The sequence below is a fragment of the Brienomyrus brachyistius genome, chromosome 4 (genome assembly GCF_023856365.1).
Source record: "Brienomyrus brachyistius isolate T26 chromosome 4, BBRACH_0.4, whole genome shotgun sequence".
NCBI classification, from domain to species: Eukaryota; Metazoa; Chordata; class Actinopteri; order Osteoglossiformes; family Mormyridae; genus Brienomyrus; species Brienomyrus brachyistius.
This window is the reverse complement of record NC_064536.1, coordinates 23,746,804-23,772,015: the sequence shown is the minus strand read 5'-3', so window position 1 is coordinate 23,772,015 and position 25,212 is coordinate 23,746,804. Positions and strand designations below refer to the sequence as shown.

The window sequence follows — 25,212 nt, the reverse complement described above, 5'->3', positions numbered from 1 at the left end:
GCGCTAAACCCGGACAAACTGCCAAACCCAGATTCCGGACAGAGGCCCAAAACATGGACGTGTCCGGGGAAATCTGGACGTATGGTAGCCCTGCCCCAATGCAGTCCGATATCGAAAACGCAAAGTGGCGCCCTCACAAGGAAGTTTAAATGGCTGTCATATTGGATGGTTTGCAACAATCACCTCCACTCCAGCTGACAGGCCCAGAGATAAATCCCGCTGTGATTTGTAACGCTTTAATCACAACTAATGTGAACATCAATTATCAAGATGATCTTTTTCATCCTGGGGGCTGCAAAAGGGTCCAGGTGGGGCGGCGAGGGGGGGGGGGTGCTTTTATGAGGCTGTCTTTTTCAGTTATGTGGTCCTCAGCTTCCAGCCTTTTACCTGACACTGCGGAGACCTCGATGAGATTAAACAGGAATAACTGAAACTCTCTGCCGGGGGGGGTGGGGGTGGGAGGCTGTCACGCACAAACACAAACACATACAAACGTCTCACTTCCTCAGTCCTCAAATAATATCAGGACGATGGCATTAATAATCCAATTAAATATGTTAGCCTGCTATAATTGCATGTGATGACATCTTCCCCCTGGCCACCCCCCCCAGCCTGGGAGACACCTGTCCTCTCCGATTGCACCCCTCCCTCTCCCACTCTTACTCCCATCTCTCACATACAAACGCAATCGGTGCTTCGCCATTAAATCAGCTACGGTAATTACAGTAGCAGCCAGCTTCAGCTACTGTCGCCCAGAGTTAATTACACATCTATTGTAATTACAGTGTAATTTCGCCCAAATAAATGGCTGCGTGGTTCGCTGGAGGAAATTCCTATAGGGTGCAAAATCAAAAGTCACTTCGGTGATCGGAACTCCCAGTACCAAACAGCCGGTGCAATTCCGGAAAGTTCTCCGAACTCAGGGCCCAGAAGTCTCCCCCGGGACCCGTGGGTGTGATGGCATGCGTGGCGAGATTCATGGTGGCAAGAGGGCTGTTATTTAACACATGCTACAGCGAAGAAACTTCCTTCCTTCGGGGGAAATTAACAGATCCCTCTTTGTGTGCTGTTACCCATGGTGACCAGCTCCCCCCCCCCCCCCGCCAAGGAGTGGCATAATCTCCCCCAACACGCCTCCTCATCTCTCCACCTGAGTCGGGGAAGCAGGCCTTAATTAGTCATGGGTTAAAAGGGATTAAGTGGAGTCAGGTTGCTATTTCATTTACTTTGCAGGGCGCCTCTCAGTGGTTGTTCCCGGACACTGCAAGTCTTTGTTTTCCTTGTGCTTTATTTTTCTCTGAATGCAGATCCTCTCTTTAGCTCTGCCTCTTTCATGTTAGCGCCTGTCCATCATTGCTGTCCATCTCGGCCTTGCGGAGTGTCGTGTGGCAGGATGTGGTGGGGGTTGGGGTTGGGTGGGCCGACTACAGGGTAAGTAGGATCGAAATGTTTCACTTCTGTTACTGTTCACATAAAGATCGACACTAAATGAATATCAGCAATAATACAGTAATACAGACATAAATGTGGGAGCCAGTTTGATAATGGGGACTAAAACGTGTTTTTAACATCCGTAATTATTATTTCATTGTTTGGTTTTTATGTGTGTGGTCATTTCAAAATCTATTTTTCGGTACATCCGATATTTTACTGGAGCTCAAAGGCCAAGGGTGATTAAGGGTAACACTGCTTCACCAAGAAACTGTCAGGTTATACGACACTAACGAGTCATTTGATGTTTGGATGACTAGGAAAAAGGAATTTCACTTTTTCATTTTTCTCGTTTGTGTACTATCTGACGAGTGCATAGTGTTACATCTGCAACCTTGGTGTTTTAATACCATATGACCTCAGCCCTCTGTAAAAATATTGCTGTTATAGGGATTAGTGTTGATCTTTTGGATAAATACAGTTTCCTTACAAGGAGTAAGTGACAGTATTGTGGGTAATAGTTTGGTGTTTCATTGCCTTTTCTGGTACTTACATCCCATCTAGTCAATGGTCTGCTGGCTTCTGGTCGCATGATGGTGATGGTAGCCAGGAGGTGTGGCTTGATAACCGAATATCATGCTTTACCATCCCAGGTGAAACCAGGTTATAGGAGGGATTAACCTATAGGGAATTCGACTGGCACTTGGCAGCCCTTAAACACTACTCCCACTAGTGGCCAGTTGTCCACCTTCATTAAAATGTGCAGGCAGAGAGAGGCTTTGAATATTGCTAATCTTAGTTGCTCGCCTTCTCTAGTGACAAGCCCTATTTTGTTCCATGTGCCCGCCGTGATCCCAGCATGCCTTACTTCTCCTTCACCTCCCCCCCACCGGCTCCACATATGGCTCTGTCCTCCTGGGAGGTGTGACGTGTGCCTGGTGTCTCCGTGGAGATATCCGCGGCAGCTGCCGCTTGGGTCCAGGCAAGCCGAAACATGGGGAACCGGCCCAAGTCCTGGTGGGACAGGCAAGGTCAATTCGAGTGCCACTCATCCGTCACTAAATCCTTCGTTTTTCCATGTCTCTTTCCGGAATGTTAAAGCTCTCGCATGCAACAAATGCAGTCCACTGACACCTTCTCTGTCCCTCCCAGCCGGATCCCGCATGATTAGAAACGAACCTGGTCACAGATTCTTTCTATAATGTAGAAACTTCCATCTGGCCGGAATTCCACCGTAATTTAACGAGAACAGGTATGAAGTCCATTAATTAGCTAGGGCATTCAGTGCCCCACCATGAGGTGGTGTTCCGCTTTAAAATGGCCATAATTAAAATTCTGCTGGCAAATGAACCATTTAGCAAATCCAAACAGCTTCCCACTTTCGCTAATATTAAGAAGAGCAAGAATTCGTTCCGGTGCAGCGTGAAAACCGAAGGGCATGACTGTCGATTGCAGTGATAAACGACTGGGAGATCACATGGCATGTCACATGACCCTCAGTTATACTGACAAGGCATGTTTCTCAGCCAGGAACAGCATGGATCTGCCGTGAGCACCGGTAGCTGTTAGGCGATTCATTGCCGCATTAAGCCATGCAGATTAGATGGTGTAAAATCCATCTGCACAGAAACAGACCATACATGCCATTTACTAAAATGTACCTCACTTCATTCTTCATCATTCTACTCAAAATCTGGTTGTAAAGATAGTATGATTTTTTTCCCAGTTTGGTCTCATTTATTGGACTGCCTGTTAGCACCCTGTTGCAGAAGTCCAGGTTTAGTTCCTGCCCTGGATCTCTCTGTATGTTCTCCGCATGCTTGCGTGGGTATCCTGGTTATCCTGTCCAGGATGCCTGGCAGAATCCACTCCAGGATGTCCTGTGCTTCCTGGAATGGGCTCCAGGCTCACCCGAAAAAAAACCCAGCCAAGGATACTGATCGACTTAGACTGGGAGCGACAGGGAACGAGAGAAACAAGGCGATACAAGGAAAAAGAGATATAAGAATCAGAGATAGAGGAAAAGCGAGAGCTGACTTCACCTGCAAAGGACAGTGCTGGGAAGGGAACCAGGGCTCACGCTGGTCAGTGACTTCTGAAGATGCCGTTTAAATGCTATTTGTGTATTTTCTCCCCAGCTGTGCATCCTTCCCAAATCCTTTACTCGTGTCCCATTTCGGTGTCCACCAGTGAAGCGCAAACTCTCCCTCTGATGGGTATCTCCACCTCACCACAGGCGGAGCCTTGGGAATGCTGCGGGTTTGCGGATGCTAAGCATCCCCCCACCACGCCTCTGACATTCCCGTCTGACATTCAAGGCACAGCTTATCACTGAAAGCTGCTCATTTTCTGGAGTGATGCTGCTGTGCTTCCTTGGCCCCTAACCTGACCTGCTTGAGCAACTGGCAGTTGGTTGGTGGTGATCCCAGCTCCCCAGATTTCATGTATCTTGCGCTGCATTTCCTGCTTAGGAAAGGAGCACGGCTGCCTGTGCGATCTCTGCATCTGCTCCATAAGGATGTCCATCAGCACTGGGACAGCGCTGTTGCCAGGAACACTTTCTTTCTCTGCTTACCCATTTCCAGTGAAGAAAAGAACAATACAGAAAATGAACTGCCAAATGCACACCACAGGACCTGGAGAAGTACATTGGTGCTGTATTGCCCTACATCAAGCACTGCGCAGATTTAGTCTCCATTGACAAGAGTGGTCAAGATCCTGTTGAAGGACAGAGACACCACCTCTAGGTCTGGTGATGTGCAACTGTACAGTGCAGCCAGGGCTAACCTGAAAAGAAGCATCAGACAGACTAAGACAGACTATAAAAAGAAAAATGAGGACCACTTCTATAGTATTAACACAAGGCAGGTGTGGCAGAGACATAGCTGTGGATGGAGATGCCTCATTGGCGGAGGAGCTGAACTGCTTCTTACTCGTTATGAGTTGGAATCACCAGAGGCAGCCGCATCACATCCACTAGTGTATGTGTAGTGTGTCCACCAGCCTGCCTACAGGAACAATAGATTGACAGAGGTCTCCATAGCCACAGCCCTAAATATAACTCTGGCCCCTCTGGAGTAGAAGGGGAGCTATGCCAGATTTTTCTTCATTGATTGCAACTCAGCCTTCAACACAATCACCCCAAACAGACTGGTAACCAAATTATACAACCTTGGTTTCCCATACTTCACCTGCCTCTGGATTAAAAACTTTCCAACTGACTGTTCACAGAGAGTCAAAGTAGGCTCTCACCTCTCCTCAGCACTCAGTTTCCACACCAGCTCCCCAGGGGGATGTGTGCTAAGCCCCCTACTGTACACTCTCTATACCCATGACTGCATCTCCAGCCACCCAAGTAATGCCATCGTTAAATTTTTGGACAACACGACTGTGGTCGGTCTTATCTAGGGGGGAGATGAAACCGCATGTAAGGATGAAGTGGCGAGACTGTCAACATGGTGCAGCAAGAAGAACCTGATCCTCAACACCGCAAAACCAAAGAAATCATTGTGAACTTCAGGAGAGACAGATCTGTCCCTCAGCCCATAAACAGTATGGAGTGGGTCCCAGCCTTCAGGTTCCTGGGCCTGCATCTGGACGAGGATCTGATCTGGAAAACCAACACCACTGTGCTGATAGAGAAGGCACAGCAACGACTCCACTTCCTGAGGATCCTCAAAAAAAACAACTTAGCCGAGAAGTTGCTGGTGTCCTTAGTTGAGTCTACTGTCCTTCCCTACCTGAAGTCTTCAACCCTCATCCCCGTCCCAAAAAAGCAACAGTCAGTTACTGCATCACCGTGAGGTTTGCCCGTTGCACTGCAGGAGAAAAAAACTGCGCTGCAGAAGGTCACTAAGCCCAGAAGAATCATTGGCTGTGCTCTCTTGTCCCCAGAGGAGCTCTACAGGTCCCGCTGCTACAGAAGAGCCAGCAGCATCCTGAAGGACACATCACATCCAGCACACCACCTTTTAGAACTGCTGTCATAGACAGGCGGTACAGAGCATTAACAGCTCGTATGAACAGACTGAAAAACAGTACATATCCCAGGGCCGTCACTGTTATACACAACAAACTGAAATGAATGATCATCCAATCTTTCCCTGTGCAACTCTGCTACCCCACTGAATGCCTGTCTTTATATATAAAATACCTGATCTTCATATGCAGTACTACAGTGTATCTTCTTGCAAATGTCTGAGTTGTGGCATAATACACTGTAGATAGATATATATGTATATATATTTAGATATATATTTATTTATATTGTATTAGAAATTCAGTTATTTCTCAATTTTTTTATTTTGCCTTCTACAATCATTCTGCACTGAAAGGGACTGCAGCCAATTTCATTGTACTTGTACAATGATAATAAAAATTCTGGCCGTTAGATTAAAAGTAGCTTTGGGATGGCCAGGCATAGCTCCGTCATGGACGGGTGTCTGCGGGATGGATGGCGGGAGGCACAGACGTCGCCAGATTGATACCGAACAGGGTGAATCATGGGAAATCTGACTCTGGGCACGTTTGGATCGGAGGGGGTGGGGGGTAGCTAAGCCCATCTGTCTGACGGTATGGCGAACAGCTGGAAGGCAGATCACAGGGGTGAGGGGGATTACAGGGATGAGGCAGCGGCGTGAGGCTGACGGGTGACGTCACCACGTGGCGAGGGAGTGGGGGAGGGGTGCGTGACATTTGCGATCAGCTGATCAGAAAACACAGTCACAGAAATGCCATTCACATCCATTTCCTTATGTGATGCTTTTATCTGAAGAAACCCATTTAGCCAGTAAATAAATGTTAATTACTTTTCACTCCCCCAGTGCTCTGAATCTTCTTCACTGTTTGCTAACTATATATGGATCCTTGCCTGGATAACCAGCAACCTCCACTTAACCTTTTTTCATTCATGAGGAGGGGGGGAATTCCTTCTCGCTGGCACGCAGAGATTAGCCCCGCATGGCTGGAAAGCAGATTGAAACATTCGGCAGCAGTTTCCAAAGTGGGAACAGAGGCCATAATGCAAGAAAACACAGTTGCTCTATGGCACCACCTGCTGGTAGGGCTGAATCAGATTTTTTTAATTAAGCAGCTTTCGTAGCATTATTTTCATTACAACGTCTCAAAGTTCACCTCCAGGATACCCGTCTCAGGATGTGAACCTGGGGTGAGCAGTCCGTCAGTGTCGTTTCCTGTTTTTTCCTCCCTCCACAAGGACTTTTTGCGGAATTTCCTTTCCTTAATTTTTATTTTTTTTGCCGATAAAGGACTTATGTTCTTACAGCATTTGGGCTTGACAGCTGATGCCCTCTTATTAATTCCATTTCAAATGTAGGGAGGGCTGGGGGTTGAGACAAAGGTCCTTCTTATTGTTATCCCCCCCCCCCCACCCCCCCTCCGAAGGTCTTACACCTCTGGGAAGGTTTCCAAACAAAGACTTTGCGGCTGTCCATTGCCTCTGCCTTCCTCCCGCTCTTATCGTGTGAGATCCAGGTGAATTCTGGGATATCGTAATCCCTTAAGTGCCCCAGCATTGACTTCTGCCATTGATTATGTATTTGTCTGACAGAAGGGCCATGCCTCTGAGATGGGATGCGAGGGCGGGAGACGATCCTCGTCTGATGTTTCGATAGCGGGACACCGTGTCCTCTTTTCGTTTATTCTCTCTTAACGTTGTTGCTTATAGTGCCGACAATGTCTCTAATCCAGGAGACAAAGCAAAGCAGCACAGATAAACAGAGGGGAGGAAATAGTGCTGCTTTGACTGTGTGGGATCGCCTCCGCCGGGCCGAACTGAACTGGAGCATCGCTAGTGCCGGCATTTCCATGTATTACTCCTCGGCTCCTGTGGGTTTGCATATCATGGGCGGAATTAGATCGATGGAGAATGGCCTCGTGGAACCATTTTCTTGAGAAGCCCCTTCACATACTGGTATGTGGATTAGCAGGTTAGGATACTATGCTTGGTGATCAGAAAGTTGTCAGTTCAGATCCCATGGTCAGAACGGTGACCGGCCCTTCAGCAGGTGGTCTAGGGACTGTCTCACCCTGCTTTCACTCAAAGAATGTAGGTCATTTTGGACATAAACGTCTCCTAAATAAAACATGGAAAAGAACATACTACAGTCTGTCTGCTTTGCCTGCAGTCTCCCAGTGACACGGCATCATTTGGCCCAGATATGGGGAATTTGGCCACCGAACAGAATTTCTCCACATAAATCCACCTCCCAGACCCATCCTCAAATGCTTTTTAACAAGTTAATGAGATTTAATGCCTAATACATTTAATATGATTGTATATTGATCTTTTAATATGGCACTCATTGAAAAGCCTATGTAACGTTTTCCCTGTGCTAGATGCATTCCTGAATTTCAGGAAGCACCAATCAGCTCTGCTTCTTCCTGACGTGACGTCACGTGTGCTGCTGCCCAGGGACCCTTAATACTCTTAATCCGGCCCTGGCCATTATCACTAGAGATGGACCCACAGTGACGAAATGTCACCTTGGACCTCTCAGCCAATTTTACACTTAATTTTACGGTTTCCTGCCCCCTGTAAAGTACAGAGCCCCCTGAATCTGCCAGGGTATGCATACCCCTACTGGGATGCTGCCAGAAGTACTTTGCTTTGATCTGCTCCTTGTTCAAATCTTTGGTCACAGTTGCCTCCCATGTGAATGTGTCATGTTTTTCTGCCTGGATGCTTGCATCACAGGCATGGGTGATGGCGCCCTGTCACCATGGCGATCAGCCAGGTCTCCCCATTGGCAGTTCACGTGGGCCTAAGTTGGCGTGCCTTCAGAAGGGTTTGACTCACGTGACCTGGATTAAGCCGTTTGGGGACGGCTAAATTGGCACCGTAGCTGGCGCTAATCTGCCACTACTATCGCTTGTGGGCAGATTTGGGGATATCTCACATCTGCTGTTTGTTGGCTGGACAGTTTATGTCAGTAGAGATAAGGGTGAATAGGGGGTGAGGAGAGGCACCGTGGAGAGGGTGAAGTGAGGGATAGATGACGGGCTGAAAAAGGAAGGAAATCACATCGGGAAATCACATCACAACTCTAGAAATACTAATCATAAGATACACAAACGCGATGGATTTCAACTGCCTGTTATCTGCATGTTTGCACAAAATAGTTATAAACCACAAATGTAAATATAGGTCTCTACATTTTGTCTTACTTTTGTGGAAATTACATTCAAGGAATGTTAAATGTGCATAAACATATAAATGCAAAAAATACAGAAACAAATTCAAATTCAAAATACGCCGAACCACTCCTGCTAAGCAGATTGATTAACCTGCTCAACCCAAACAGTGGTTTCTGCTCACGTGTACCTGCACATTTATACCTGCTCACATATTCCTGCTCACATATACCTGCTTATGTATACCTGCTTACTGTATGTATACCTGCTCACATATTCCTGCTCACATATACATGCTTATGTATACCTGCTCACATATTCCTGCTCACGTATACCTGCTTATGTATACCTGCTCATATATTCCTGCTCACATATACCTGCTTATGTATACCTGCTCACATATTCCTGCTCACATATACCTGCTTATGTATACCTGCTCACATATTCCTGCTCTCATATACCTGCTTATGTATACCTGCTCACATATTCCTGCTCACGTATACCTGCTCATGTATTCCTGCTCACATATACCTGCTTATGTATACCTACTCACATATTCCTGCTCACATATACCTGCTTATGTATACCTGCTCACATTTGCCTGCTCATGTACTTTCTTTTAACCAAAAAATCACAAAGAATTACTCAGAAACAAAAGTAATTATTAAAGACGCCTCAATGCACCTCTTTAAGTTGAGCAGTCAGGAGTGAGAGACTGAAGCACTTGCTAATCAATAGGATCGTTCCAGAAGCTCTTTATTTGATTTCCCTTCCCCGTGGCCTCCTAATCACACCGCAAGCTACTCGATGCTAAATTCCAATAACTGCTAAGAAGGCCCAGTGTCTCTGTTTGGGGGGGAGGGATTTGTTTGTGACATTTCATTACAGCGGCAGTGAACCGCGTCAAATCCCCAAATAAAACAACTGTGTCAATGGCTTGTCGTTTTGCCTGGAACACAATCCAAAGTGACAACACGAGGCAGCTCATGCCATGGGTTCCTCTCTGGGGCCATGCTGTTGCCTCCCATTTATTTATTCATTTTCATCTGCCTGTTTTAATACTGCGCCTCAATAGGGGGAACTGTAGTCTCACACCTCTGGGGTTAACCACTACCACTACCCAGCTTAGTACATCCTATATGCAGCTTGCGTGTTCCACAGGTTCAAGGGCAATTATATATAGAGAGAGAGGAGGAGCCACAGGGGCACTGGGCCCCAGTGACAGTCTCTCGCATGTGAATTTTACAGCCTCTTCCATGTGGCAGTGACTCCGTGTAACAGTGACAGTCTCTCCTATTTGACAGTGACAGTCCATCCTATGTGACAGTGATAGTTTTTCCCATGTGACAGTGACAGTCCATCCCATGTGACAGTGAGTTTTTCCCATGTGACAGTGACAGTTCATCCCATGTGACAGTGTTTTTCCCATGTGACAGTGACAGTCCATCCCATGTGACAGTGATAGTATTTCCCATGTGATACTTACAGTCTCTCCCGTGTGACATTTACAGCCTCTCCCGTGTAATGGTGACAGTCTCTCCCGTGTAATGGTGACAGTCTCTCTCTTGTAATGGTGACATTCTCTCCCGTGTCATGGTGACATTCTCTCCAGTGTAATGGTGACAGCCAATCCCGTGTAATGGTGACAGCCAATCCCGTGTAATGGTGACATTCTCTCCAGTGTAATGGTGACAGCCAATCCCGTGTAATGGTGACATTCTCTCCAGTGTAATGGTGACATTCTCTCCCGTGTCATGGTGACAGCCAATCCCGTGTAATGGTGACAGCCAATCCCGTGTAATGGTGACAGCCTCTCCAGTGTAATGGTGACAGCCTCTCCCGTGTCATGGTGACAGCCAATCCCGTGTAATGGTGACAGCCAATCCCGTGTAATGGTGACAGCCTCTCCCGTGTCATGGTGACAGCCAATCCCGTGTAATGGTGACATTCTCTCCAGTGTAATGGTGACATTCTCTCCAGTGTAATGGTGACAGCCACTCCCGTGTAATGGTGACTGTCTCTCCCGTGTAATGGTGACATTCTCTCCCGTGTCATGGTGACAGCCTCTCCAGTGTAATGGTGACAGCCACTCCCGTGTAATGGTGACATTCTCTCCAGTGTAATGGTGACATTCTCTCCAGTGTCATGGTGACAGCCAATCCAGTGTAATGGTGACATTCTCTCCCGTGTCATGGTGACAGCCTCTCCAGTGTAATGGTGACAGCCACTCCCGTGTAATGGTGACATTCTCTCCAGTGTAATGGTGACATTCTCTCCAGTGTCATGGTGACAGCCAGTCCCGTGTAATGGTGACATTCTCTCCCATTTCATGGTGACAGCCTCTCCAGTGTAATGGTGACATTCTCTCCAGTGTCATGGTGACAGCCTCTCCAGTGTAATGGTGACAGCCACTCCCGTGTAATGGTGACATTCTCTCCAGTGTAATGGTGACATTCTCTCCAGTGTCATGGTGACAGCCAGTCCCGTGTAATGGTGAAATTCTCTCCCATTTCACGGTGACAGCCTCTCCAGTGTAATGGTGACAGTCTCTCCAGTGTAATGGTGACATTCTCTCCAGTGTCATGGTGACAGCCAGTCCCGTGTAATGGTGAAATTCTCTCCCATTTCATGGTGACAGCCTCTCCAGTGTAATGGTGACAGCCAGTCCCATGTAATGGTGACATTCTCTCCCATGTCATGGTGACAGCCTCTCCAGTGTAATGGTGACAGCCAGTCCCGTGTAATGGTGACATTCTCTCCAGTGTAATGGTGACAGCCACTCCCGTGTAATGGTGACAGTCTCTGCCGTGTCATGGTGACATTCTCTCCAGTGTAATGGTGACATTCTCTCCAGTGTAATGGTGACAGCCAATCCCGTGTAATGGTGACATTCTCTCCAGTGTAATGGTGACATTCTCTCCCGTGTCATGGTGACAGCCTCTCCAGTGTAATGGTGACATTCTCTCCAGTGTAATGGTGACATTCTCTCCAGTGTCATGGTGACAGCCTCTCCAGTGTAATGGTGACATTCTCTCCAGTGTAATGGTGACAGCCAGTCCCGTGTAATGGTGACAGTCTCTCCAGTGTAATGGTGACAGCCACTCCCGTGTAATGGTGACAGTCTCTGCCGTGTCATGGTGACATTCTCTCCAGTGTAATGGTGACATTCTCTCCAGTGTAATGGTGACAGCCAATCCCGTGTAATGGTGACATTCTCTCCAGTGTAATGGTGACATTCTCTCCCGTGTCATGGTGACAGCCTCTCCAGTGTAATGGTGACATTCTCTCCAGTGTAATGGTGACATTCTCTCCAGTGTCATGGTGACAGCCTCTCCAGTGTAATGGTGACATTCTCTCCAGTGTCATGGTGACAGCCAGTCCCGTGTAATGGTGAAATTCTCTCCCATTTCATGGTGACAGCCTCTCCAGTGTAATGGTGACAGTCTCTCCCGTGTCATGGTGACAGCCTCTCCAGTGTAATGGTGACAGCCACTCCCGTGTAATGGTGACATTCTCTCCAGTGTAATGGTGACATTCTCTCCAGTGTCATGGTGACAGCCAGTCCCGTGTAATGGTGAAATTCTCTCCCATTTCACGGTGACAGCCTCTCCAGTGTAATGGTGACAGTCTCTCCAGTGTAATGGTGACATTCTCTCCAGTGTCATGGTGACAGCCAGTCCCGTGTAATGGTGAAATTCTCTCCCATTTCATGGTGACAGCCTCTCCAGTGTAATGGTGACAGCCAGTCTCATGTAATGGTGACATTCTCTCCCATGTCATGGTGACAGCCTCTCCAGTGTAATGGTGACAGCCAGTCCCGTGTAATGGTGACATTCTCTCCAGTGTAATGGTGACAGCCACTCCCGTGTAATGGTGACAGTCTCTGCCGTGTCATGGTGACATTCTCTCCAGTGTAATGGTGACATTCTCTCCAGTGTAATGGTGACAGCCAATCCCGTGTAATGGTGACATTCTCTCCAGTGTAATGGTGACATTCTCTCCCGTGTCATGGTGACAGCCTCTCCAGTGTAATGGTGACATTCTCTCCAGTGTAATGGTGACATTCTCTCCAGTGTCATGGTGACAGCCTCTCCAGTGTAATGGTGACATTCTCTCCAGTGTAATGGTGACAGCCAGTCCCGTGTAATGGTGACATTCTCTCCAGTGTAATGGTGACATTCTCTCCCGTGTCATGGTGACAGCCTCTCCAGTGTAATGGTGACAGCCAGTCCCGTGTAATGGTGACATTCTCTCCAGTGTAATGGTGACATTCTCTCCAGTGTCATGGTGACAGCCTCTCCAGTGTAATGGTGACAGCCACTCCCGTGTAATGGTGACATTCTCTCCAGTGTAATGGTGACATTCTCTGCCATTTTGTCCCACCTCCTGCAGGCTACGATGCCTGGTGAAGCAGTTGGAGCGAGGAGAGGCGTCCGTGGTGGACCTGAAGAAGAACCTGGAGTATGCAGCCTCTGTACTGGAGTCAGTGTACATCGAGGAGACACGGTACAGCACCAACCACCCACCCCGCCCCCTCCAAAAAAAATAGGCAGTTTACATTCTCTAGATGTATCTTGGCCCTCCTTCAAATAGGATGAGTGTCAGTGTTTAAATCTTACAGCATAGAACTGGGACTAAATCCTTACGAATTCGATTAAATGCTGTTGGCTGTCAGGATGAGATGTGGAAAAGGGTTTATCTACAGTAGGAATTCCCTTGGATATAGGAAAGGGGGTCTAACTGGAAACACACTGACCGCAAACAACTCCAGCTTAAATGTGCAACTGCTTACCAGTTACTGATCTGAATTTGGCCCTTTTTTCCTTTAGTCCAGCCACTTCATTAGAAACACACGTGTTTAGCATTAAATTAAGATTAACACACATCTGTTCATGTTTTACCGCATGCGCTGTTCATTTCTTTAAATGGCCAGTATTTGCAGGTAAAGTCGTTAACATTTTATCCAAAGAGGCTGCGGCGTGCTGTGCCATTTTAGTAGCTGCTCAGAGACTCGCTAGCTGCTTAGTGCGCCATATTTAGCTGACTTAGCTGACTCATATTTTCATAAAAAAATACTTTTAAAAACGGGAAAGACTGAGATATTTCCTCAGTGCCCCCTTTCACTGTTATTCTGGGTGTTTTTAGCACAGATAGAGAAATGGAAATACAAAGACACGGTAAAAACGTTATCTGAGGAGCCGATAGCCTGACAGTTAGCCTAAACCGCTAACAGTGCTAACACACTGCGGAGTTTTCGGCTTTGGTCAGCTGGCTGGAGTGAGATTTACATGTGTGTAACAGTTTTATTATTTTGTACATAGCTTGTAGGGTTTGCAAACTACCCCAACGTTTTTGATGTAGTAATTTTAGGTTTATACTGTAATGTAATAATATCAATTTGCTGTAAGATTTCCTGCATGAGGATGAGAGCCTGAATGCGTGAGGGTCATGCCAGACGCCTGAGAGCTGGCAACCCTCAAGCTGAGGTGTCATAGCTCTGTGACACCAATGTCACTCTGAAGTGGTGATTTCAGAGCCCTTTGGTGACACGGGCATCCCAGGGGGTGGCTCTCTACGTCTGCCCCTTTTCCAGAATTCAGAACCTGCTCCATCATTAACTGGAAAATCAGGAAGGGAAATCCACTGAAATCTCTTCAGCATACTGACCAGGGGAGGAACACTAGACAGGGATGCAACAATGAATATCGAATGTTAAAGAAAATGTTGAATAATTGATTTAAAATCAACAGATTATGGGGAGACCACTTTCCCAATCAAAACTGTTCCCAGAATTAAGTTCCCAAATCAAACAGAAAATTCTCTAATGGCACCAAAGTATTTTTAGTTCAGTACCTCCGAGTACACATGCAAAAGGAACCTAACAACTACAAATGCTACAACTGCAGCCTGTAATGAGCTTGTAACGACATACAATGAGAAAAAACCCCCATCCACTTGTTCTTGCTGAAATGAACACTCGCGCCGTGGATGTGGCTGGGTTTTACAGCCGAACCGTCGCTAAAAACGACACAAAAAGCAGCTCATTTGTATTCAAGGGCACATATCCGCTCTCAAACTAGATGTATCTGTTTTTCACAATAGAGCATCAAGATGAATAAATGTCAGAATGAAAGCGAGTGCATTATTTTTAAAGCGTTTGTTTTACATTCGAGACAATTGAAACCCTACCATATTTTCCGTTTTGGGGTAAAAACATGGATGGACCATTCCGTAAAAGATTAGGTAGCGTTAAAAAAGGACATTTTGATATTTCCCAAGTAGGACTGAGAGGGGATATGGAACAGGAAGGCTGTAGCTACCCATAATGCCACTGTGGCATCTGGTCCAGTGTGATTGAAGGTTTAGTATTTCCTAGCAGGGCACCATTCCAGCTGTGTTATTAGACTCTGGGCCAGACGTGTCAAAGTGGAGATGAACGCATCAGAGGCTGGAGGTGTGACAGACTCAAGGACCTCTGAGGTAAACCACATGTCTGTTGGGCCCATGAGCAAGGTCCTTAACCCCGCGAAATTCTCCAAGGATGCTGGAAAAGTGGCCCGACCCTGCGCTGAAACTCCGAGTTTCACTCCCAACTGTTCATATGTTTTTATGTCTCAAAGGAGAGCAAGATGGAATATGCATAAAGAATTGCAATGCACCTGTACTTCTGAAAATGGATTCTCACTTTTAAAAATCCTATAATCCACAAAATAACATTAAAAGAACAGTAAATAAAAACATATATATATATATAATCATTATATATTTGCATTGGTCAGTAGCAGATTCTCCTAAGTTGTCGTATGTCTTCTCTATGTCGCCCCAGGCGGTTGGTGGACACGGAGGATGAGCTCAGCGACATCCAGTCAGACTCGGTGCCGTCGGAGGTGCGCGACTGGCTGGCGTCCACCTTCACAAGGCAGATGGGCCTGATGCTACGGCGGACGGAGGAGAAGCCACGTTTCCGCAGCATTGTGCATGCCGTGCAGGCTGGGATATTCGTGGAGAGGTAGCTGTTCAGAGCAGATGCCAAGCACATGTGCTGTTAGTGTGTGAGATGCAAAAAGATGCTACGTGAGAGTGTAGCTGACCAGTAGCTGCCCACCAAGAGTTCTCATACCAAATACCATTCTTTGGAGGGTAAAGTCCGGCCTATAAGCTCCTCCCACTACTAATTGTTAGTGTTTCTTTCTTTGGCTAATTTCACCCCCATTCCATCTTGACTGTGGCTTCTCTTGGTTAAAATCCGTGCCACCACCCCAAATAGTCTTTCTTCCATACCACCACCCCAAATGGTCATTCTTGTATGACAGTATGGCTTAAATGGCTCTGGACTTAATCCGCATTCTGAAAATAATAGGAATACAGTGAAGCACTTCATCTGGTGCGTGTGACGTATAAAGGTTAAGAAGGGTCTCTTTTCTAGTATGTTCCAGCACTCCAGCCTGCTTGTCTAAGGAGATCTCTATCGAGGTGGTCAGTGGGGAATGGGATGGGAGGCTTGGAAAAGTGACAGAAACACATTTATTACAGAGCTGTGCTGAAAGTCACGTCTGAAATCAGAGGGTTACAGGTTAGAAAACCGAGTTATGTGTCAGAAAACAGAACTGTATTTATTGTTAACCACGGCAGCTGGTAGCAGGACTATGTAAACTGAAAGACATTTATTTTATTCCTATTACTTGGCCAGTGACTTCTGGACAAGAATTCATTGACAGATGGCCTTTAAATTAATGCTTGTACCAGGATTTTAACATGTGGGCCTTGCAATTTACCAACCGATACCTTTTTTTTTTAATGATGTTATTGCAACGAGCAAATTTCAGTGTATTTGTTATTGCTGCCAATGGAAGTCAACCCTCCTTCATGCGATTTGTACATAATTTGGATGATTTGAGTATGAAGTCTCTTGATTTCTCAAAGGGAACTAAGGATAGAAATTACGTAAGGTTAATAAGAGCACTGTCTTTCATTCATGTATTTTTAAGACCCCTTATTTTGTGTGCATACAGTCTCTGATGTGTGAGTTTATTGCTTTTCACTACAGCGCTGCTTGAATCTTGGCTACTGGAGTCACGTTTCCTTTTCCTGTGAAGTTGTTCATTGGTATGAGGATATTATCCACATTTTAACATGTACAATATTCTCATACATAAATCACACAAAGGAGCCAACTAATCAGGGTTGAGGCCATTCCAGAACGCGTTCATCAATTCCAATCGAAATCAGGAAATGTTAATGGAGTTTTGATTGGAAACAAACACTGGGGAACAGAATTGGAATTTAATTCGCATTTCAGGGAGATTTAAATTCCAACTCCAATTCCATTTCCTGATTTGGATTGGAATTGATGAATGCATTCCGGAACAAAACTATCTGATACCCAAGTAAAGGGCATGATAATTAGGCCTGACACATTAATGCTTTGTGTGATACCTTTTTAATAGTCTGGCTAGAATCATTAATCAATGGCAGGAAAGGAATGTATACAGATATGAATATCATGAGCATTATGAGCAAAACAACCCGAATAATCTTGGATTAGCTGCTGAAAGCTTTGTGGTTCACTAGATAATGTGATGGGTATTGCGGTATTTGACAAGCATTAACCAGCATTCACAGCATGACTCCACAATCTGATTGGCTGACTCCACCCAGATAAGGGGCGGGGCATTCAGAAATCCTAACAGTGGCATGTTATCTCCCAATAACAGGATGTACCGCCGGACCTCAAACATGGTTGGATTAAGCTACCCACCCAGCGTGATCGCTGCTCTCAAGGTAGTGACACATGGCAACTGTCATTTGGGATGAACGGGGTTGCAATGTGGGTGGTCGAGGATGCAGAGTCACTGGGTGAAAAGACAAATGTATATTTTATAGATATTTAAGATCTTAGGGTGCTTGTTTAATTCTGTAAAGACGTTGCAAAAGTATTTGTTTTGTAGTGAAAGTCCATTGACAGTGTTCAACATATCTGCACATTGATGCAGCTTGATGGGCCGAATGGCCTCCTCACGTTTATAAATTTCTTATGGCCTTACATATCTTCTGCACGGAGATTCTATTTTTACTGCCGTGTATATTTTTTGAGTGATTAATCCAGTTCTCTTCTTTCCATTTTGCTGGTAATTGCAATTGTAAGCATTGACTCCCAGAGGGAGGCGAAACGCAAATGTTTGGTGTTTTAGCTTATTGCCCTGGTGTTATTAATTAAAAAGCACCCAATGAGAACACTTTTCATTGAACTTTGTAATTCAGAAAAGCCCTTTTAGAAATATAATTTGGGATTCAGTGTATTACTATTTCAACTGAATGTTTTGCTTAAAACTGCTGGTTGTTTCGAATGGTATATACATACACACACATACACACACACACTCAGACACACACATATATATATAATTCTTCTTCACTTTTATATTTTTTGTCAATGGCAGACGAATATTTCATATACTACCTACTATGCTATTGTTCTCTGTGTTTGATTTCCTTCTCTTTTTTGCAGCATCTGGAGTGAAAAAACAATAATTTCACACCGTACTTCACATTCACATTAGCAGAGACAGATAGAGAAGAATCACGGGTAGATCTGTGCAAGCAGCTGTCATCTAGGTGCCCTGCAGTCCTTCCTCATGCTGTCCACTCCGACAGAAACACGTAGAATGAGAAATCAGTAAAATCGCAGAATATTCGCATAATCAGAGCATAACCGGTGCGCGACATAAATATTATTTATGAAAAGCTGGAGACAAGTCTGGCTGGTTGAAAGGTATTTATCTGACAGTACTGGCAATGCGCAAGTCTTTCAAAATTGGGTATTAGCCCCAAAATTAGTAAGAGATAAGTATTAATTATTAAATTAAATATCAAATCCGGAGGAAGGTTCAATCAGTCTTGATCTTGTTCCTCTAATAAATGACTCAAGTATCTTTGAAAGAACTATTTTTGGTTTAATGATTAATAGCAAAAATGGGGGAAGTTTCAATTCACTTGAAAGGAGCTGCTATTTACTTATTGGTCGCCTCCCCATCATTGAGCAAGATGCCACTAATAGGAGTTAATGGGGATGTGGACTTTTGTCAGCTATCATGCTCGATCTCGACGGACAGCAGGTATTGGCATCCAATTTAAAAGTTTAAATCTTTAATGTGTCGTTAATCATATGCTCAAACTCACCAAGTGAAGTTATCAGAAGGAAATATATATCGGATTTGCCCTTAGAGATGGAAAGGAACAGTTCAGTAAATCAGCCGGAGCCGCGGCCTTTACCAATCCACATTATCGAAGGATTTATTTAGCTACTGACTCCAGCTCTCGCTCGAACAAAGTGGGCTTTATCGCTGTCTTACTTGCCAAGTTCCACAACCCTGTATGTCTCACTCTTGTTTTTAGTTGTTTTTACACTAATGAAGAAGTCCCTGGGTGTACTCTGTTAAAAAATGTTTCCCTCCTGTCTTCAGAATGTGGACCTGTGGTCGTTCGACGTCTTCATCCTAAACGAAGCCAGCACGGATCATGCCCTGAAATTTATATTTTACGAGCTCCTCACCAGATATGACCTGATCAACCGCTTCAAGGTATGGAGCTCAAGATCCAGAGAAACGTTACATGCTACATTTACCGGCATGCTTCATTTGTTAGCATGCTGTGTTTATAAGCATGCTACATTTACTAGCATGCTGTATATATTAGAATGATGTGTTCATTACTATGCTACTATCATTATCCTGCTCCTTTTATTAGTATGTACATAAATCGACTTTCCTTGGGTCAATTTTCTAGCACTTTTTTTTTCTATCTTTATGTGTTAACATCTAAGGTAGAAGCCTAGGCAGTGATTAGTGTATTGGTTCTGCTCAACCCTTCTTTCCCTGTCATTTGTCCTCTTTCAGATCCCTATCTCTGCACTGGTGTCATTTGTTGAAGCCCTGGAGGTGGGCTACAGCAAACACAAGAACCCCTACCACAACTTGATGCATGCCGCAGACGTCACACAGACGGTCCACTACCTCCTCCTGAAGACCGGGATGGTGGTGAGGGCCATGTAGGAATGTCTTGCTTGGGCCTCCAAATACCATCAGTTTAAGCCTCACTCGAGTTTAAAACGCTGCTAGCTCTGAGAACCTCTCATATCCTGAGCCTCCAAAGATTGCCTTCATGTCTCAGTGTTCTCCAGGGACAAGCTAATAAATAGCTTGGGCTTGACCGTACCCCCCAGGAGGATGTGACAGCCCAGGATCCTTCCATAAATGCCATCACTTTGCTAACATCTCATTCATCTAGCACCCCATGCACACGAAGGACCAAGGCTACACACTGTGGAAACTGAAGCTGCAAAATCAAAGCTCCAAGGTCTCAGTCAGTACAGTGACCCCTTGTGGGGTATTTGCACTGTCTTCAGGGGGACCGTTCAGCTGAACTGGGGTGGATGTTGTTCAAAAGTGGACAGATCAGAAGGAGTAGAATCCAAAACCTAGTTTATTTGAAGAATTCCTGAAGATGTACTACAGTTTGAACTTCCTGTAGTATAATGAAGTTAGCATTTAGCTTAAGGCTGTTTCAGTAGGTAAAAATTTGACGAAGGGTTTACACAGTGGATAAATCCCCAATCCAGAAGCAGGACTTCTGGGATCCTTTTGGAAACACACTAAGCAGCCTGTTTATACAAATTACCCAGCAGGCCAGGGGTAAAATAATGTCCCATAACAGACTTGTTAGTAGTTAGTGGTAAAGGCAATGCCTTTCTCTAATTTTCACCTAGATCCCAGTACGTTTATGACATTGACTGTTGCTCAGCTACTCATCCATCAAAGGCTCCTTATATCAATTTCTAAGCATGTGAATATACTGTACATATAGATTTGTCTTGGCAGATATTTATTTTGCTCGTAGCTTTATTGATTGCCTCTCTTGGTACCAACAGGCGTCAACCTCTCGTCCTCGAAGATACCATTCCTACTTTCACTTCCTCTCCATTCTGCAATGGTTGCTGGACGTTCATTATTGTCTCATTAATCAGGCGAGACTCAATTCCAGTCTCCACTTTTTTGTTCTCGACCGTTGGAAACTGAGTTCTATTCAACGTTAATGTTAAAATTGTAAACGTTAATATGAGCGATGTAACTTAGAAGGACACGCAACATTGTGTCTCTTTGAAGGACCTCATCCCAGTGCCATAAATCAACCTCATTTATAGAGAAATGACCTGTGGTTAAATTAAATATAAATGGCCTTGATGGATTTCTGTGATCTGCATTTATTTAATGCACGTCACCATCAAACACATTGGGAAAAAAACAGACAGGCCTATTAAAACAAAACCTATTAGTTTAGCACTCATTAAATTCCTCCACATTCAGTCTCAGAGACTTGTCTATTCATGCAGTGTGTAAATAACTCATCCCGAATGATGGGAAAGCAATGATGAGTCAACTCAGGACTCTTAATCAGTGCTTTGCAGCGGATTCTGGAGGGGGGGGGGGGGGGGGCAGGAGGAATGCTTTCTGTTAATTAAACCTTCAAAAGTGTCACGTTTGACAGAGTCAAGTAATCTCCCACTGGTAGGTCTGTCTCATTCCCCTCACATGCATAAAAACACCAGCGAAATGCCCTGGAGATAGTGCCCGTGCTGGAACAATGAAATACAGGTCAGAATTACAAAGCGTCCTACCTGAATTACAATGTCAGAATTATAATATTACCAGCCTAAATTACAGTATTAAAATGTTGACTGCCTGACTCACAAAGCTGGAATTAGTTATCTTCCTGAATAACAGCATTACAAATACTTTAATTACAATTAAGGTACAAATACGTACCTTAATTACAGTGAACACCACAGTAATAAAAAGTGACAAATAGCATTGCAGACGTGAAATAGGTTTCAGAAGATGAGTGGCTTTTAATGAATGTGTGTGTCTGGAAGGATGAGGAGAATGAAGGGATGAGAAGATCACAGTGGTAATCCGGTGTGTTTGAGGTGAAAATGGGTTTTAGGGAGAGTAGGGAGCACGGTGCTCTGTATGTGCTGATGTGAACCAAACAAGAAGGACAAAGAAACCAGGTTCCTGTTTAAGCTTTAACTGCTGAAGCTGAAGCTTCTTATTGAGTCATCCTGGCTGGTCTGCTGGCACTCAGAACCCAAGGCAGCTACAGTCGACCAAACCAGCCAAACCGGCCATTCACTCACGTCGGACACAAACCCAGACACTGGAATTTCTGGAGGTTTCTGGGAAATAAAGAACAGTGGCAGTGGCTTACGTCACTGTCTGAGTGTGTGTGTGTGTGTGTGAGCGGGTATACCTATCCTTATGGGGACACAATGTCCATAATATGATAAATATCAATTTTTTTCCCTTACGGGGACCGGTTTCCTGGTCCCCATAAGGGAAAACTCTATTTTATAAAAATCAGGGACTGCCATGAAAAAACTAAAAATGCAAAAACTCTTTTATTTTGTTTTCTTACTTATGGTTATGGTTAGGTCAGGGTCGAGGTTAAGGTTGTCATAGTTAGCGTTAGCATTTTTCCCATAGAAGTGAATGAGCGGGCCCCATAAGGATAGGTATACCGTACATGTGGGTGTGTGTGTGTGTGTGTGTGTGTGTGTGTGTGTCTGTATGTGTGTGTGCGTTTGTGTGGGTTTGCATAGATCACATTTGAGGACCAAATTGTCCCCAAAGTGTAGTAAAACCTGAAATTCCCTACTTTTGGGGACATCTTTTGAGGTCCCCATTTGGATAACCTCACTTTTATAAAAATCTGTGAATACAATCAAAAAAGTAAAAATGCTAAAAGTCTTGTTACTTATGGTTAAAGTAAAGGCTGGGTAGGTGGTAAGGTTGTGATAGTTAGATTAGGGTTATGTCCATAGAAATGAATGGAGAGTCTCTCCCCTCAAAGATATATATACCTAATCTCTCTCTCTCTCTGTATGTGTGTGTGCGTGCGTGTGTCTGTGTGTCTGCGCCCGCACATCTCTACCACACGCGGCACTGGCTGTGAAACACGTCAGAAGAGGCTGGATAACAAACAAGCAGGCTCATTTAGAGGATGTGAAAAAGGAGGAAAGAGAAAAAGAAAAAGAGACAGAGAAAAAGCTCAGAGAAGCTTGCAGATATGGAAACAGCCAATCAGCAGATCAAAGAACCTCAGACCAGCCAATCCATCCGCTTAGAGTGACTGTCAGCCTTTAAGGGTGGGGATAACAAGGATCACCACGCTGATACAAACTGACACTTCTTTATAAAAAAAAGTGTCAAAGTGCCAATTCTTTAAAAGCTCTCTAAATTATATAACAGGAAGCTGGAGTTGGTGCACAGTGTATCTTACTGTGCAATATCTATAACAGAATTTATATGGAGAAATTGGCAGACTCTTTCTTGAACCCTTTTTTCTGTGTTTTTTCCTCTCTTCTTCTGCTCCCCATCCATTCAGCACTGGTTGACCGAGCTGGAGATCTTTGCCATGATCTTTGCGGCCGCTGTTCATGACTACGAGCACACAGGCACCACCAATAACTTCCACATACAGACCAGGTGAGTCTGCCTGCCCGTTTAGACACTTCTTCAGTCCATATCCAGTACAAAGTGAAAATGTGGTTAATATTAGGGACATGTTCATGTACTTGATTCCAAAAAGCACCGCTCTCTCCCCGCTCAGGTCAGACACAGCCATCTTGTACAACGACAGGGCCGTACTAGAGAACCACCACGTCAGTGCTGCTTACCGCCTTCTACAGGACGACGATGAGATGAACATCTTGTACAACTTGTCGAAAGACGATTGGAGGTGAGAAGCTGAGGTGTATGGTGGACCTGTTCATCTAGAACTCCTAACAGTTCCAAGTCCAGAATATACAGCAAGTCTAGACTTCCTTACAAAACCAAGCCCAGAACATACAGGTATAGCAGGTATAGACCTCCTTACAGAATCAAGTCCAGAATATCCAACAGGTCTAGACCACCTTACAGAACTAAGTCCAGAACATATAGCAGGTTTAGTCCTCTTTACAGAACTAAGTCCAAAATATACAGCAGGTCTAGATCTCCTTACAGAACTAAGTCCAGAACATATAGCAGGTCTAGACCTCGTTATGGATCCAAGTCCATAACATACAGCAGCTTATTGATAGACGGTGATTCTACTGGTGGACCATCTTCTTGAAGCAGAAATGCTGGAGTTGACCTCTTTCTACATTGCGTCCACAGGGAGCTGAGAGCCCTAGTGGTGGAGATGGTCTTGGCCACAGACATGTCTTGTCACTTCCAGCAGATTAAAGCCATGAAAAACTTCCTACAGCAGCCTGAAGGGTGAGCTACACATTGGCCTATATTGAGATTTATTTGGTGTCTTCTGGTGCAATATAGTTAGAATATAGATTTATTTTGCAGTTCAGGGTGCTTAATACTGCATTACTGTCTGTAAATTTGCATGCCTTGAATTTACAAGCACTTTTCCAGCACTTTTTAAATATGATGTGTCAACTGTGAAAATTAAGTTTGATTAAGATTTTACCATTACCTCATTACCTCAGTTTGGGCCAGACTGGTAACTGCCCAAAACATCTGTTTCACACATGTGAATGAATGGCTAGAAGGGAGGGAGGTGAGGAGACAGTAAGGGGAGGAGACTGCCTCCCATTGGTGGGCAGGAAACCAGACGTATACAACCAACAGGAGGGGGGCATCTGCATGTCTGTCTCAAGAAACATGACATGCGTCTGCAGGATCGACAAGCCCAAAGCCTTATCCCTCCTGCTGCATACAGCGGACATCAGCCATCCTGCCAAGAAGTGGGAGCTGCATCACCGCTGGACCACCTCCCTTCTGGAGGAGTTCTTCAGGCAGGTGAGGCCTGCCGCACCCCTTCACAATGATATAAGCGCCATGTTAATCGTGACCGTGACTTAACGTCAAGTGACTGACGATTGCTGTGGGTCGTCACTCATGCGTTTCTGCAAAGTCATCCCCCAAAGACCGGCTGGGATGCCATTTGTAATATATTCCGAGGCACATTCTCCATTTTCCCCGAAAGTCTAATCCCATTCCAGCTAAACGCCACAATTCATCTCCACGGTGTTCAGTTCTGCACCCCCTCCCCCCACACACCACTCACCGCCGCCCCTCTCCCACCCAGTCGGCTTTGTGTAATCTGCACTAAATGGCTGCAACAGAGGTCCCACGAGGGATCGATACATCATTCCGCTGCTGATATTTTTATGTCTTTTGTTTTTTAAATAATGTGTAGATTTAAACCAATTAGGACCATTCCGTGTGCAACTTTTCCCAGGAGGCAGGGGGTGATCGTAAATGTGTATCCTGGTGCAGCCCTCCCTTTCTCCATCACAGGCGGAATGCCCAATCCCCCCCCTCCCCCACCGTGGGCGGCCGATAACGGCGCGAGCCGTGGCTGCCAGTTGTCACGCCGACAAACAGAGTGATTCATAAATTCAAATCAGGCAGGAGCCGCGGCCGCAGGCCTCAGCCTCCGGGGGGTGCTCACGCTCATTCTCACACACGTGGGCCGCATGCCGCCGTCACGAGGGAAGGTGTGAGAGAGTGAGTCCGAGAGGGAGAGAAGAGCAAATGCATGACAAACAGAACGTCATGCTGTCTAACAGAGTAC

General features: G+C 45.3%; 1 protein-coding gene across 6 annotated transcripts in view; it reads left to right on the top strand.

The window, feature by feature from the left end:
* pde1ca (phosphodiesterase 1C, calmodulin-dependent a) overlaps positions 1 to 25,212 on the top strand; it is an 85,320-nt gene that overhangs the window by 44,178 nt on the left and 15,930 nt on the right. For all 6 annotated transcript variants that reach the window (XM_049010484.1, XM_049010485.1, XM_049010489.1 and 3 more), the window contains 9 exons: positions 12,976 to 13,089; positions 15,410 to 15,592; positions 17,298 to 17,364; positions 19,047 to 19,163; positions 19,479 to 19,619; positions 23,023 to 23,123; positions 23,248 to 23,376; positions 23,796 to 23,897; positions 24,314 to 24,434. In XM_049010484.1, coding sequence (XP_048866441.1) covers positions 12,976 to 13,089; positions 15,410 to 15,592; positions 17,298 to 17,364; positions 19,047 to 19,163; positions 19,479 to 19,619; positions 23,023 to 23,123; positions 23,248 to 23,376; positions 23,796 to 23,897; positions 24,314 to 24,434 — 1,075 coding nt within the window. The remainder of the gene's footprint in view (positions 1 to 12,975; positions 13,090 to 15,409; positions 15,593 to 17,297; positions 17,365 to 19,046; positions 19,164 to 19,478; positions 19,620 to 23,022; positions 23,124 to 23,247; positions 23,377 to 23,795; positions 23,898 to 24,313; positions 24,435 to 25,212) is intronic.